The sequence below is a fragment of the Canis aureus genome, chromosome 10 (genome assembly GCF_053574225.1).
Source record: "Canis aureus isolate CA01 chromosome 10, VMU_Caureus_v.1.0, whole genome shotgun sequence".
NCBI lineage: Eukaryota > Metazoa > Chordata > Mammalia > Carnivora > Canidae > Canis > Canis aureus.
This window is the reverse complement of record NC_135620.1, coordinates 4,585,058-4,601,175: the sequence shown is the minus strand read 5'-3', so window position 1 is coordinate 4,601,175 and position 16,118 is coordinate 4,585,058. Positions and strand designations below refer to the sequence as shown.

At 51.6% G+C, this 16,118-nt stretch overlaps 1 protein-coding gene across 3 annotated transcripts; it reads left to right on the top strand.

Annotated features, from left to right (window-relative positions):
* The first annotated feature begins 245 nt into the window (after positions 1 to 245).
* RMND5B (required for meiotic nuclear division 5 homolog B) lies at positions 246 to 15,890 on the top strand. 3 transcript variants are annotated; one of them, XM_077911230.1, is made up of 11 exons: positions 246 to 433; positions 2,174 to 2,397; positions 8,513 to 8,663; positions 11,460 to 11,605; positions 11,737 to 11,877; positions 12,366 to 12,466; positions 12,599 to 12,765; positions 13,589 to 13,754; positions 14,940 to 15,042; positions 15,135 to 15,289; positions 15,376 to 15,890. In XM_077911230.1, the coding sequence occupies exons 3-11, from the start codon at positions 8,525 to 8,527 to the stop codon at positions 15,437 to 15,439; spliced, it is 1,182 nt and encodes a 393-aa protein (XP_077767356.1). In that variant the 5' UTR covers positions 246 to 433; positions 2,174 to 2,397; positions 8,513 to 8,524; the 3' UTR covers positions 15,440 to 15,890. The 3 variants fall into 3 exon arrangements, with proteins under 3 accessions (XP_077767356.1, XP_077767357.1, XP_077767355.1); XM_077911229.1 differs by lacking the exon at positions 246 to 433 and adding an exon at positions 850 to 1,075; XM_077911231.1 differs by lacking the exons at positions 246 to 433; positions 8,513 to 8,663 and adding an exon at positions 848 to 1,075.
* The last annotated feature ends 228 nt before the right edge of the window (positions 15,891 to 16,118 follow it).

The window sequence follows — 16,118 nt, the reverse complement described above, 5'->3', positions numbered from 1 at the left end:
GAGGAAATGGGGTGAGGGGCTTCTCTGCTCCTCTCCTGCATAGCAAGGGGCCTGGGAGGACCGTGAATTCAGACCAGGCCTGCGTCTGGGGTCACCGCCCTTCTCTTCCTTCCTAACCTTTACCCTTCCTCCTGGGGACGGTGCTGCAATCCCCGTCGCTCCCCCTCCCCCCTCCCCCAGGAGGGCGGTCACAGGGGCCGGGGCCCCAAGCAGAATCCTTGTGTTGTATGCCCAATGGATAGGTCAGGTACAGGTTTGGGGACCCGTGCGGCTGGGGTAGGGGAAGAAAGGACTTTTCAAGATCACCCGCTATGGCCACAAGACCAGCGAGGAGCCACGGCAGGAGCGCTCAAGTCTTGGACCTCTAGCACGCACTGGTGCTGCTCGGGGCTGTCTTCGCTTAAAGGAGGGCGAGAGGCAGGGCGCGCGGAAGGTGCAGTCGTTTCGGATTTCCCAGAGCAGGGATGGGCAGCTGGCACCCGGGGAGGGGGGCACCAGGCCCGCGCACCCCGCCGCGCCGCAGGTGGGCCTGTCCGACTCCTTCCCGCGCCCCGGGACGGTCGCGGCTCTGCCCGCAGCCTGGGCCGCCACGCCGGGCTCCCCGCCGCGGCCGCGCTCCTGAGGCGACGCCACTGTAGGCGCGCGGGGGGGAAGGCGCGGCGCTGGGCCCAAAGCGCCGGGCCGCGGGACGGACGCCCCTCCGCGGGGCCGCGAGTGGGCGGGCCCAGGCCGGCCGGGCTACCGCGGCGGCTTCCGGTTCCGCTGACAGAGGCGCCGGAAGTCGGGGTCCCGGCCGCGAGCCGAGGCGAGGCCCCGCTGGCTTTCTGGCCGGCGGCCGCGGGCGGAGGACCGGGTGCGTCCGGCAGGCCGACGGGGGCGCGGGGGCGGCAGCTCGGCCGGCGCCCAGGCCCCGGACCTCTCCGGAGCCCGCCCCCGTCAGGCCGCCGCCCGTCTGCCCGCGGGCTGCTTTCTCCTCTGCCGGCCGGCCCCGGGCGGGACCTTCGAGGAGCCGCCTCTGCCAGGGGAGTCGCGAGAGCCGAGACGTCCCGTCCTAGTGCGGCCTGGCCGGGCCGAGGTAACCCGGTGTGGACGTGGACGGGGGGGCCGGGCGGGCGTTAGGGCAGGGTCTTTTGGAGGATGAGTAGGAGTTTGCCAGTCATCTGCACGTTAGTGCGAGGGAAGCTCCCAGTAGGAGCTGCAGCCTAGGGAAAATGGGGGGGGGGGGGGTTGCCTTCCATCCAGTTTTGGCTAATGACAAAAGAAGTATTTGAAATTTCAAATAGCGATGTGCTGTGAAAAGAAGGAACAGGGTGATAAGATCCTGTGTCTGGTGTGGGGGTGGAGCAGAGGGGTCAGCGTCTGACACTGGAGGAGAACTGGACCCTGATCAGGAGTGTATCCGGCAGCAGAAACAGCCAGTGCAAAGGCCCTGAGACAGAAATGAACTCTTGTCAAGGACAGAAGGGAGGCTGGTGTGGTTGGAGTATGGCCAGTGAGGGGGGGATACGTGGTTGGGAGTCCATTCATAGAGAGCCTTGTGGGCCCTAAAAAGAAGTGGGGGGGGGGACGCCTGGGTGACTCAGGTTGAGCATCTGCTTTCTGCTCAGGGTGTGATCCCCCGTGGTCCTGGGATCCATTCACTCATCAGGCTCCCCGCAGGGAACCTTCTTCTCCCGCTGCCTGTGTCTCTGTCTCTCTCATGAATAAGTACATTAAAAAAATCTTAAAAAACAAAAAAAGGCAGAGTGGGGTCACCCAGGCTGGCTCTGTCAGAGGAACACTCAACTCTTGATCTTTGGGTCTGAATTTGAGCCCCATGTTGGGTGTACAGATTACTAAAAAAAAAAAAAAAAAAAAAAAACTTAATAAAAGGAAGGGGATGTTATTCTGATTACAGTAGGAATCTATTGGGTTTTAAGCAGAAGAGTGGTGGGTGGTGGGTAGGGTGGAGAATAGACAAGAGTTGAGGGGTGTGAAAGTCTAAGAGTTGGGTCAACCAAGGCTGTCCAGTTCTGTGTCAGGCAAAAGGGATCTTTCTATGATTTGCACAAACTTCTCACCTGTGGTCCCAGGAGGGGCCCTTCTGTTTCAGGATGCTGAAGACTGGGGACAAAACCCATGCGTACCTTAGTGGGGATTTTAATCCTTCCATCGTTGTTTTTCTTCCTGTCAGCCTCCCTGCAGGTTTGAGCCCAGGCTCCCTAGGCCACGGGTGAGGAAGTGGATGCACCATTTAATCAGCAAGCATTGGCTGAACACACACTGTGGACCAGGCCGTAGGCTGCGCGCTGTGGGGAGAGAGAGGACAAGACTGGTCTCTAGCCCTGAACTGCTCACCGTCTCGTTGGGGGAGACCTGAAGACAGACAGTTATTGTGCCACCGTGCCAAGGACTCAGGTGTGTGGTGTGAGTGTCCTCCACAGAGGTTTGTGAAGCTGAGGAGGAGACAGTGATTTCATTGAGGGCTTTGCGGGGAGCTGGTAATCAAACTGCATCTTGTAGTCTCCGTGCAGAGAAGTGCAGAGGGCATGCTGGACATAGGAACAGCTTGTGCAAAGAAAGCGAATGTGTAATTACATGGGGCATGTGTGTGAAGCCATGCAGTGTTGAGTCAGGGGCTGGCAGGATCAGATGTGTTTGTTTTGGAGGGATCCTCCTGGTGGGTCATTCCTCTACAGGTGAGACCTTGGGGAGGAGGGTTTGAAATGTACATGAAATTCCTTTAAAAAAAAAAAGATTTTATGTATTTATTCATGAGAGACATAGGGAGGCAGAGATGGAGTCCCATGTGGGACTTGATCCCAGGACCCCGGGATCACACCCTGAGCCAAAGGCAGACACCCAACCACTGAGCCACCCAGGCATCCCTGTACATGAAATTCTACTGGATTCCTTGAGAAGTTGTCAAAGACAAACACACACTCATCTACCCCAGTGCCTGCTGAAGATGACTGAGTGGGGTTTAGGCAGAGTGGCTCACCATGGACAGACTGAATTAGACTCCTGGGTTTTTTGGGTGGAATATCTGGAAGCAGTTCTGTTTTCCCAGCTAATTTATCTTATTTTAGATCTTTTGTTGAGTTAATCAGACTTTTCAGTTCATTATACATTTAATTGGTTCAGGCAGGGCCTTTATCTCTTTTGTATCTTCTTTTTTTTTTTAAAGATTTTATTTATTTATTCATGATAGTCACAGAGAGAGAGAGAGAGAGAGACAGAGACACACAGGCAGAGGGAGAAGCAGGCTCCACGCAGGGAGCCCGACGTGGGATTCGATCCCAGGTCTCCAGGATCGCGCCCTGGGCCAAAGGCAGGCGCTAAACCGCTGCGCCACCCAGGGATCCCTGTATCTTTTTTTTTTTTTTTTTTTAATATTTTATCTATTTATTCACAAGAGACACAGAGACAGGCAGAGACATAGGCAGAGACATAGGCAGAGGGAGAATAGGCTCCCCGTGGGGAGCCTGATGTGGGACTCAGTCTCAGGATTCTGGGATCACGACCTGAGCCGAAGGCAGATGCCCAACCACTGACCCACTCAGGCGTCCCATCTCTTTTGTATCTATTGATGTTTTCCCTTTTTTTAAAAAATATTTTATTTTATTTTTTTAAAGATTTATTTATGGGATCCCTGGGTGGCGCAGCGGTTTAGCGCCTGCCTTTGGCCCAGGGCGCGATCCTGGAGACCCAGGATCTAATCCCACGTCGGGCTCCCGGTGCATGGAGCCTGCTTCTCCCTCTGCCTATGTCTCTGCCTCTCTCTCTCTCTGTGACTATGATAAATAAATAAATAAAAATTAAAAAAAAAAAATAAAGATTTATTTATTTATTCATTCAGAGAGAGAGAGAGGCAGGCAGAGACACAGGCAGAGGGAGAAGCAGGCCCCATGCAGGGAGTCTGATGCGGGACTCGATCCTGATCCTGAGTCTCCAGAATCACGTCCTGGGCTGCAGCCCAGCGCCACTGGGGCTGCCCGATGTTTTCCCTTTTATCCCCATTCCCCACCACCACCATTGGAAACCACTCTGAGGTATTTGCGGTTGTCTTTGGTTGTATGCATAATTTTTTTTTTTTTTTTAGACACATTTTAGTAGCTCAGTCGGTTAAGCATCTGCCTTCAGCTCATGATCCTAGGGTCCTGGAGCTGAGCCAAGTCAGGCTCCCTGCTCAGTAGGGAGCTTGCTTCTCCCTCTCCCTCTGCCTCCCTTGCCCCCAATCGCTGTGCTTGCTTACTTTCAATCCCTCATGCTCTCTTCTCTCTAATACATAAAATTTTAAGAGAAAAAAAAAAAGACACCTTATTTAAATTTAATTTTTATTTAGAGAGAGTGCGAGCTCACATGAGTAGGGGAGGGACAGAGGGAGAGGGAGTGCGATGCAGAGATCATGACCTGAACCAAATCAAGAGTCTTTTGCTGAACCAACTGAGCCCTGCAGGCGTCCCCATTTTCTTCTTTTTTTTTCTTTTTTAAAGTAAGCTCAAAAAAAAAAAAATAAAAAAAATAAAGTAAGCTCCATGCCCGACATGGGGCTTGAACTCAAAACTCTTAAGAACAGGATCACACATTCTACTGACTGAGCCAGCCAGGTGCCCCTGCATGTATAAATTTTTACTTTACATAATTGGTATACTGCCTAGAGTTCATTTTGATTCTTTTTTTCCCCTCCTCAGTACCATGTTTGGGGATGTTATTGATGTATTGATGCTCTTGTGAGCACATGGTTTCTTTTTTCTTTTTTTTTTTTTTTTTATGATAGTCACAGAGAGAGAGAGAGAGAGGCAGAGACATAGGCAGAGGGGCAGAGGGAGAAGCAGGCTCCATGCACCGGGAGCCCGACGTAGGATTCAATCCCGGGTCTCCAGGATTGCGCCCTGGGCCAAAGGCAGGCGCTAAACCGCTGCACCACCCAGGGATCCCCCTTCTTTTTTTTTTAATAAAGATTTTTATTTATTTATTCATGAGAGACACATAGAAGCAGAGACATAGGAAGAGGGAGGAGAAACAGGGGGACTTGTTCCCGGGATCCTGGGATGTGGGACTTGATCCCGGGACCCTGGGATCATGCCCTGAGCCAAAGGCAGACGCCCAACCACTGAGCCACCCAGGCGTCCCTGGAACATGGTTTCTAAATGCTACGCAGGTTTTTATAGATGCATCTCCCACATTTTACTTCCTTGACTTAACAGTTCCCCCAGTGCTGAGGCCCCTGGATTTTCTGCCCCTTGCTATGACAATACACAGTGCTGGGATGAAAATGAAAATTCTTGTATATACACATCTCCTTCCTCAGCATTTTTTTCCCCTAAGATTTTATTTATTTATTAGAGAGAGAGTATGTGAGCGAATGAGCAGGAACTAGGGAAGGGACAAAGGGAGAAGGAGAAGCAGACTCCCTGCTGAGCAGGGAGCCCAACAGGGCTGTATTCCAGGACCCTGAGAGCTGAAGGCAGACGCTTAACTGACTGAGCCACCCAGGCACTCCCTTCCTCAGCTTTGTAATACAATTTCAAATTGCTGACTTGGGCTTCCCTGAGATAATCTTGGCACCAGTTGGTGTTGGATGGGGCCATACTGTTTGACCTTGGCGAGGTCCTGACCTTTCTTTTTTTTTTTTTTTTTATTTATGATAGCCACACACAGAGAGAGAGAGAGGCGGAGACATAGGCAGAAGGGAGAAGCAGGCTCCATGCACCGGGAGCCTGATGTGGGATTCGATCCCGGGTCTCCAGGATCGTGCCCTGGGCCAAAGGCAGGCGCTAAACCACTGCGCCACCCAGGGATCCCGGTCCTGACCTTTCTTAACCTGTATTTATATCTGGTAAATTGTGATTCTGGTTCCCAGACCCTTGGCAAACATTTCTTTTGTACTGCCAATCTTTCCTACTTGATCATCTCACAGGCTCTGTGGTCAGTTTCCTGTTTCTTGTCATCATTAATTGTTGCTATACACTTATTCCTTTTTTTTTTTTTTTTTTAAGATTTTATTTATTTAGAGCAGCCCCAGTGGCGCAGTGGTTTAGTGCCGCCTGCAGCCCAGGGTATGATCCTGGAGACCCTGGATCGAGTCCCATGTCAGGCTCTCTGTATGATGCCTGCTTCTCCCTCTGCCTGTGTCTCTGCCTCTCTCTCTGTCTCCATGAATAAATAAATAAAATCTTAAAAAAAAAAAAAAAAAGATTTTATTTATTTATTCCAGAGACACGCACAGAGAGGCAGAGGCACACGCAGAAGGAGAAGCAGGCTCTCTGTGGGGAGCCCAATGCGAAACTTGATCCTAGGACTTGGGGATCATACCTGAACCAAAGGCAGGCTCCCAACCACTGAGCCACCCAGATGTCCCATATACATTTATTCCAACCACAATTATTGGCTGCTTTTACTTCCTGGTGAGAGGGTAGCCTGTTAGCCTGGTCCAGAGAGTAAAGTGAAGTTCCCCAGAGAAGTGACTGGCTTCACTTCTCAGGTCCTCCCTTTCTCACTGCATGACCTTGGGCAAGTTATCTAATCTTTCTGTGTCTCATTCTGTTATCTGTAAGGTGGGTCTAATGTATCTACCTCATAGTGTTTTGATAGGAATTAAATTAGTTGGTGTATGCAAAGTCATTAGAACGGTGCTTGGCACATAAGCCCTGACAGAATGTTAACTAATAATAGCAATACTAATTAATGGTTATGACATTGTTTCAGACAGGAGTCCCTGGTATATTTTGCCCATCATGGATCATATTCACTTATAGGGTATTTGCTCAGGGGGCATGAACAGGAAGGCATGTCTTCTGGACATCATGATTATGATTATGAATTTTAATATCAATCACAAGGAAAGAGGGCAAAAACACATCTTTGGTCCTAGTTGCCATTTCCACATGGCTCATCCCTTATCTGGTAAGGAGATGGTAGCTATAGACTGAGCCAGAAGGATGAGGCCAGGACTGTGGTGTGGGTGGGAATGGGGACTCTGGTGAAACTGGAACCATCCCATTGGTCACCTTGGCCGTAGGACCTTTGTGATGTTACTCTGTACCCTTTGAGAGAATGGACAGCTGGCCAGATTTGAACGTTAGAGCCCTTTCATTTCAAATCCTTTAGACAGAAAGATAAGGAGGGACATCTGTCACCAGCATTTTGAGAGTTTTTTTTTACATGGTCAGCGTCAGAGGCTGCTCTGGAATACAGAATAGCAGTGGTCCAGAGTGTAAGGGGCTTGGGAAGGGCACCTTGCAGGTGGCACCAGAAAAGTCAGCTTTCTTTCCGTGGTATAATGAACAGGGAGGGGTGTGTTACAAGAGCTGTTCCAGTCTTGTGGGAAAGGTGGGCCCTCAAATAGGTCCCTACTCGGTGATCAAAAACTGAAGCAGAAGGCTGCTGCGTGGGAGTTGAGGGAGCCAGGTGGCAGCTGGCTAGGGATGGCTGCTGGAGGAGGTAGGTGATCTCTGAGCTGACCCAGGAAGGATGAATCTGTTCCTCCAGCAGTTGATGAGGTGACGGCTAACTTAAGCATATCAGGGAGAGGGAGCAGCATGAACCTAGGCCCAGAGCTAGGAGGGAGCAACGGTTCTGGCTGGCTGGACACAGGGTGAGCAGCGGGAGTGGTGCGCCAAGCCCATCAGCCCATGTGCTTGGCAGTTGTTCCTTAGGCTGCATTTTCAGTTATCTGCCATTCAAGGGCCGCCTTCATGGCTTCTATGACTGTAGTATGTGGAAAACGAAGTCTGCAGGCAGCCCCGGTGGCGCAGCGGTTTAGCGCCGCCTGCAGCCCAGGGTGTGATCCTGGAGACCCAGACCCTGCATGGAGCCTGCTTCTCCCTCTGCCTCTCTCTCTCTCTGTATGTCTCTCATGAATAAATAAATAAAATTAAAAAAAAAAAAAGGGATCCCTGGGTGGCGCAGCGGTTTGGCGCCTGCCTTTGGCCCAGGGCGCGATCCTGGAGACCTGGGATCGAATCCCACATCGGGCTCCCGGTGCATGGAGCCTGCTTCTCCCTCTGCCTGTGTCTCTGCCTCTCTCTCTCTCTCTCTCTCTCTCTCTCTGTGACTATCATAAATAAATAAAAATTAAAAATAAAAAAATAAAAAATAAAAAAAAAGAAAGAAAACCAAGTCTGCTAATTGAAGAGAAGGTGCTTATGGTGAATATAAAAATACATGAAATATGAAAATAGGTGGTATTTATATGTATTTCTAGTCGATGTTATTGCCTGCTGAGGACTGGAATCTCAAACCAGTTATCTGTTTTGGCCTGTTATCTCTTCTGATTAAAGAGAGATGAGCAGGGATTATAGAATAAAAGAACTGGAAACAGTAACTTTGTCACCATGATTCAAAAAACCTGTCCTCATGCCTGCCTAGACCTTCCTGGGCACCCCAGCTCAGGGTGATGGGCACTGTGGACACATGTTAAGCTGAGAATTTCTGTGCCTTGACAAATGACATGGGTCTGGTGAGGGGGATCTGGGAGCCCTCCCCAGCCCAGGTTGGGCTTGACACAGTGGACCCCTCCCACCCACAGGCAGAGGCCACAATGGAGCAGTGTGCAAGTGTGGAGAGAGAGGTGGACAAGGTCCTGCAGAAGTTCCTGACCTATGGGCAACACTGTGAGCAGAGCTTGGAGGAGCTGCTGCGTTACGTGGGCCAGCTGCGGGCTGAGCTGGCTGGAACAGGTGGGTGTCCCTCTATCAGAGCCCTCCACAGCTGCCTCCCCGGGGGCCTGGGAAATGCCGAGGCTGTTTGATGACAGGCTTCCAGAAGGATGGTGGTTTGAAAGTCAGTATATGTGTCCCTAAGGCCTCCCTCCAGTAGGGTAATGGAAGTCATGCTGAGCTATTCCAGAAAGCCCAACAGAAATGATTAGTTTGGGTCCCCTGGATGGCTCAGGTCATGATCCTGAGACCTGGGATCAAGTCCCATATCGGGCTCCCCACAGACAGCCTGCTTTTCCTTCTGTCCATGTCTCTGCCTCTCTGTGTCTCTCATGAATAAATAAATAAAATCTTAAAAAAATAAAAAGTAATTATTAGTTTACCTGAGATTTTCACTTCAGATTTTCATTTTATATTTTGTTTTCCATTTGCTTTTCTATTTTGAATTTTTTAAAAGATTTTATTTATGTATTTCATCGAGAAGAGAGCATTAGAAGGGCGAAGAGCAAGGGGAGAGGAGGAAGAATAGCTGCTTCATGGAGCCCCGTGTGGGGGCTTGATCCCAGGACATGATGAGGTCCCCATTTATGTATTTTTTATGTATTTATTTATTTATTTATTTATATGTTTTTAAAAAATTTAAAGATTTTATTTCTTTATTCATGAGAGACACACTCCCAGAGAGAGAGAGAGAGAGAGAGAGAGAGAGAGAGAGAAGCAGACACAGGCAGAGGGAGAAGCAGGCTCCATGCAGGAAGCCCAACATGGGACTCGATCCTGGGACTCCAGGTCATGCCCTGGGCTGAAGCCAGCGCTAAACCGCTGAGCCACCCAGAGGTCCCTGGTACCCCCTTTTTTTAAACATAAAGGGTGGCCTCAAGGGCCTGCTTTCCTGCACCTTGCTCCCCCTGCCCGCCCTATTTGTCTCAGTGAATGTTCTGTCTCAATGCATAGATTTCTGCCTTTTTTTTTTTTTTTGAAGATTTTATTTATTTTTTCATGAGAGACAGAGAAGACAGAGACATAAATAGAAGGAGAAGCAGGCTCCCTATAGGGAGCCTGATGCGGGACTTAATCCCAGGACCCTGGGATCACACCCTGAGCTGAAGGTGGCTCAACCACTGAGTCATGCAGGTGCCCCTTCTGCCTCATTCTTGCACCTGATGGCTTATCATTCCATCATCTGGTTGTGCCATGCTATAGTAAATGCCTAGGGTCCTTGCTTTTGATGGCATGTTATCTGTGTGGTAGAATGGTTTCCTCATGCGGGTCTGAAACGCTCTTATGCCATGCTGGTGGTTAACAAATGGTGGTGGCCTGCTGCATGCGTTTACAGGGAGATCGAGTCTTCTCAGAGGGGGGTTTGTCAGCACTAATGGTTTTGGGGGGGTCCTTGGGTAGGGAAGATTTGGGGATTTCAGGTTAAAAGGCTTTGGTTTCAGGGCCCCTGGCTGACTCAGCTGGTGGAGCATATAACTTTCAATCTTGGAGTCATGAGTTCAAGGCCCACGTTGGGCCTGGAGCTTACCTTAAAAAAAAAAAGCTTTGGTTTCCTGAGAGCTGTTACTTTGTACTAAAGTGAGCATGGCCAGGGAGTGTGCAGAGTGTGGCCCTCCATGACCTGGATGGAGCAGAACGTGAGAGATGAGTAGCGAGCTGGGGTCTGTGGGGGTGGCACTGATGTCAGAGTGGAATGCAGCCCTGCCCCATCTCCCTGTGTAGGTGGGTGGACCAGCTGCTGCCTCCTGTCTGTGTTTGTCAGAAGGCCATTCAGTTACAAGTGACAGAAATCCAGCTCAGACCAGCTTAAAGGAATAGGCAGGGCTGGGGGCCACTGGATTCATGAAGCGTCCTGGCCCTGCTGGATCCAGGTGCTCATGTGATACCCTCAGTCTACACTGTCTTCATTCTCAGAGCCATACTGCCTGCCCCCCGCAGGTGATCACCGTACTCCAGCCAGCTCCGCTTCCCATTCTGTGTGTTCAGCAACTTGGTAGAATGCATCTCTCTTCCAGGGCTTGTGGTATTGGAGCCGAGACGCTCTCTGGCTCTCTGGCTCTCTTGGGTCATGTTTCTTTCCCTGAACCAAGGCGCTGCCATCGAAAGAAGGCACTTAGATGCTAGGCTGGAGGAAGGGGCTGGTGCTCTGTCCTCCTCTCTTCTAAAGTCCCACACCCTCTTAGTGGTTGGTCTGGTTCTAGTCTAGCCATGGGGGTAGAAACCACTGCAGGCCTGGAGTCCTGAGCCAAAAACATCCCTGAGCTTCCCTGACAGTATCCTCTGGGTTGATGAGAGGAATTAATACAGGGACATTGCCTTATGGCTAGAAGCCTTCTCATCTGTGATGTCTCACTCAGAACAGTAAAGAGCCATCCGGTGTGGTGGTGAGGAGTGTGTGCTCTAGATCTGTCATTGCCATCGTCACCTGGCAAGGTTCCGCCTCAGCTTCCCTGGCTACAGGACGGGATACTAACAGTGCCCACTGCAGAGCATGGTAGTAAGGGTTAAATGAGCTCAAATAAAGTCCTTCTCCATAGGAAGTGCTGAATCTTATACATTTCACAGCAACAGGACAGGGTCGATACTGTCACTCCATTTACAGGTGGGGAAATGAACCCAGAAATGAAGCCGCTTGACCCACTTGACCAGTTCCAAGGCAGGCACTTAGAAAGTGGCAGGGTCTGGAACAGAAACTGGGCTCTTTCACTCTGGAGTTCAGGGCTGCCCCCTGGGCCTCCAGCTTGGCCTTGAGCATAGAGGAAGCAGGAACAAGGGTGCTCCTTTGTGCCCTTACTCACCACCACCATTTCCCTACAGCCCTCCAGGGGACCCCTCTGTCAGCCACCCTCTCCCTGGTGATGTCTCAGTGCTGCCGGAAGATCAAAGACACCGTGCAGAAACTGGCTTCAGACCACAAGGACATACACAGCAGTGTCTCCCGAGTGGGCAAAGCCATTGACAGGGTGAGCATGCAGGCAGCCTCGGGCCGAGAGTGGGGAGACCCAGGAGCCTAGTGTGTCCTGGGCTCCACAGGGAAAGTGAGTGTGAGAGCATGAATGCTGAATCACAAGGCCCTGTCTCCTGTCCTGGTCAGAACTTCGACTCTGAGATCTGCGGAGTGGTCTCTGATGCAGTGTGGGACTCACGGGAGAAGCAGCAGCAGATCCTGCAGATGGCCATCGTGGAGCACCTGTATCAGCAGGGCATGCTTAGCGTTGCCGAGGAGCTGTGCCAGGTAATGGCCTCACTGGGAAGGTTCTGCTGCTACCTGATGGGTGTCTTCATATGTGGTTCCTGTTATTCTTTATATAAATTTATTTTAGAAAGGAAATCACTGCCCCTGCCATAAATAGAAGGTAGCTCTAAAACTATATATGATGGAAAGTGAAGTCGTGAACCTCTAGCTAGAGTTGGTTGCCAGCCAGGGTTCTGCATTGAGGCCCAACATCTCTTTCTTGGAAAGAGAGATTAGGAAAATGACAAAGTAGCACTTGTTAGGTGTTAGAAACACACTCACAATAAAAGTAAAGGGTACTTTCTCTTAACGTAATTAAGAGGACTGAAGAGGAATACTTTTCTCACTGTGCTGTTCATCACCGATCTCGAAGAGCCTGGGGCTGGGGTGGGTTTGCAGGCTGCACTCTGGGAGGCCAGCATGCAACCTGCAGAACAGCAGTGTCCTGGAAACAGTCCTCCAGCAGTGGGACTGCCCTCTCCCCACAGGAATCAACACTGAATGTGGACTTGGACTTTAAGCAGCCTTTCCTCGAGTTGAATCGAATCCTGGAAGCTCTGCACGAACAAGACCTAGGGCCAGCACTGGAGTAAGTTGGCCTGCGGCTGGGCCAGTGGGGGGCCTGTGCCTGTCTGTGGTCTTTATGTACATGACATGCCTCCAGCCTGTCTCGTGGGCCTCCCATGGGACCCCCTGCCCCACCCGCTCCCTTTCTTCCCAGATGGGCCGTCTCCCACAGGCAGCGCCTGCTCGAGCTCAACAGCTCCCTAGAGTTCAAGCTGCACCGCCTACACTTTATCCGCCTCCTGGCCGGTGGCCCTGAGAAGCAGCTGGAGGCCCTCAGCTACGCTCGGCACTTTCAGCCCTTTGCGCGGCTGCACCAGCGAGGCAAGTGCTGGGGTTGGGATGCTGGTTGCGCGGGTGCCAACAGGGATCTGGTGGTGGGGTTAAGAGTCCCTGCTGCACCTAGAGGGCCACAAGTAGGCAGAATACGTTTCCCCAGCTGAGAACTGGCCCCCCGCCCTCACCGACTCCAGGTGAGGCTCTTCCCCCACATCTGCCTCTGCCAAACCCTTCCAGCCTGGCACAGAGTACTCTGCATACCTACCATGTGCCACCCCCACACTGCACACAGGCCATGTGTGCCTGACATACCCGCCCTCCTGCTGCAGTGCCTCTTCACAGTTGCCTTCCCAAGCCTTCCTTCTGTCACACCAGGATTTCCAAACCTCAGTTGCTGGAGTCTTCCCTTCCAGATGCTTACCATTAATAACCACTCCTACTGGTAGGAACTGGTTCTGGATCTCCACGCCTACCCATTTCTTGCCTCATATTTTATTTGTGAAATCATGACAAATCAAGCACCGTTAGTAAATCTAGATAGCGCCTGAAAGTTTTTGGAAAAGGGAGAGTAGCTAGTATTAGAGGAGTCTGAGTACCAAGCTGAGACTCTTCCCTAGGGCACATGGAAGGATGAGAAGAGAATTCAAACTCTCCTCTACCTGATTGCCCTGTGGCCTTGTCCCACAGAAGCAGCCCCGAGACTCGGCCTCTACACTGGACTTGAGGGAAAACCGGGTTTGCCTGAGGGCAACTCAGCGCCCAGTCATCTGGTGGTGGTGGGGACCTGGGAGCTGCGAGCCTCAGCCTGCTCCCCACCCTGCCTCTGAGCACCCCCCCTCACCCTGACCTGTACCCGATTGCCTTGTAGAGATCCAGGTGATGATGGGCAGTCTGGTGTACCTGCGGCTGGGCTTGGAGAAGTCACCCTACTGCCATCTCCTGGACAATAGCCATTGGGCAGAGATCTGTGAGACCTTCACCCGGGACGCTTGCTCCCTGCTGGGGCTTTCTGTAGAGTCCCCCCTCAGCGTCAGGTACCGGCAGTCCTGTGGGGGCGGCACGAGTGGGAAGGCTTTGAGGGAAAGTTTGCCAAGGTCCTTTCTTGTGCCAGGGATGGCATTTGGTGCTTTCAGACCTATATGGGCTCTCTTAGTCATTCTCCCTGGTAGGAGTTACCTGATTTTACAGTTGGAGAAACTGAGGTTAGGAAGAGTCATGGCCTGATGTCACTGCAAGGTCAGCGGTGACCTTTTGTCAGGTCTTTTAAATGAGGTCTCCTTCTTGCCTGCACCTCACCCCTGAATTATCCCAACACCCTCTGCAGCCTGGCTGCCTTTTTTCAACCTTCTATCTCAAACATCTTCCCTTTGGGGAGATTTGAAAGTGCCTGAATAACACATATCAGGACCTTTCCCTTGGACTCCTTTAATGTTCTCATGATTTCACCAGGTTCTAGGAATTACAGGTAGTTATCCTCATTTTACCGAGGACAAAACAGACTCAAGGCATGAGTGAACTTGCCCAGAGCCCCACAGGGAAGAAAGGCTACAAAGACCTGGTCCCAGAATCCCATGCAGCAGTGTCACAGTGCCTTTTATTTAGACTGACTGTGGACTCTCCTGCCCAACCCCTTGGGGGGGGCGGATTTTGGTTAAAAAACAGTGTTTCCCAGCAGGAACACCAGGGACAACCCATGATGGTTCCTGGGTGCCCAATTTCCCCAAGCATCATAGGTATTTATTTAGCACCTGAGGCACCAGCCAGTCGACTCCCCGCCCCTGCCTGAGTCATTGTGAGATTTGAATCTGCCCCCGTGTCTAAGTGCCCTGATGGAAGATAAGCAGTTGTAGAGGTGCCTTATGACGGCAGAGTGGGGCAGACAGGCAGGCTGGGGCCCTTTCAAGCTGATCACTGTCCCCGTCATACCAGCGACATTCCAGTGGTTTGGAGGAGCAGATAGCTCTCCCCTAGATCTTCCTTTTATCTTTCCCATAGGTCCTCAAACTCTGGGGTGCATTAGTGACTCTAGACTTAGACACACCTAACTACACATGTGGCACTTTATGAGTGACCAGAGAGATTTTCAAGGAGCAGTCTGACCATGTGCCACCTCAGAGCCCTGTCCTAAGACACAGGCCCACGACTGGGTGCTGGTGCCTTGGGCATGTCTGCTGGGTCCTTGGTCAGGGGCACTGCAGCTGCTGCTCTTTGTTCTGCAGCTTTGCCTCTGGCTGTGTGGCGCTGCCTGTGCTGATGAACATCAAAGCTGTGATTGAGCAGAGGCAGTGCACGGGGGTCTGGAGTCACAAGGACGAGTTACCGGTGAGGCCCAGCAGGGGGAGGTGTGGGCAGAAGACCCTGGGAAGGATAGCCGCTGCCCCTGCAGGGACTCACCCCTTTGCTGGCTTCCTCAGATTGAGATCGAACTCGGCATGAAGTGCTGGTACCACTCAGTGTTCGCATGCCCCATCCTCAGGCAGCAGACGTCAGATTCCAACCCTCCCATCAAGCTCATATGTGGCCACGTTATCTCGCGGGATGCACTCAACAAGCTCATTAATGGAGGAAAGTAAGTTCCCCATGCTCTGCTCCCTCTTGACTGGGCTCTCCAGCTGGCTGGCCCCTGAGACATTTTTTGTTCTCCTCCCTTTGCAGGCTGAAGTGTCCCTACTGTCCCATGGAGCAGAACCCAGCAGATGGGAAACGCATCATATTCTGATACCTGCTCGGGATGAACTTTGTCAGAGGGGTTTCCCACCTATGAGCTGTGGTCTGTCTCGGTGGGCGTGGCTGACTTCAGATTGTGGTTTGCTTCAGAGCAAATGACTGAGTGCCACCATGGGTAGAGGCCAAGAAAGGAGACAAACCAGTCTGTGATGGGCAGCTGGCTCCTTGGCTGGAAGGGTGGGAGACATGGGCCTCTGCACTCCTGGTGTTTCCTGTTTATACCTGCCAGTGACTTGGTTGCGACTGACAAGAAGCAGAGGACTGGGCCAACAACGCAGACGTCCTTTCAGTCACATGGCTAGCCAGGTGGCTTATGGTTAACACCCCTTCTATTGTACAGCTTCACAACTGTATGTATCTGTTCCCCGCTGTAAATAGTCCGGGTTCCAACTGAATGCCACTGTTTTATAACTGAGCAAATATATTCACAGGCCTTCTCTGTATTTCACCTTCCTTTAGCCTCACTGACAAGGAACTACTGCAGGGCCCCCACACCCAGGGAGAACCCCACTTGCATCTCAGACTGGGCAGAGGCCCGGGGATGTCACGCCCTGAGCAAGAGGTTCTTACACAAACACGTATCAAATCTTGCCCCCTCCCTTCTAGGAGGCAGTGCCAGGGGACTTAGGAAGATGAACAGACTTGCCCTATGGGGCTCACAGCTTGTGAAG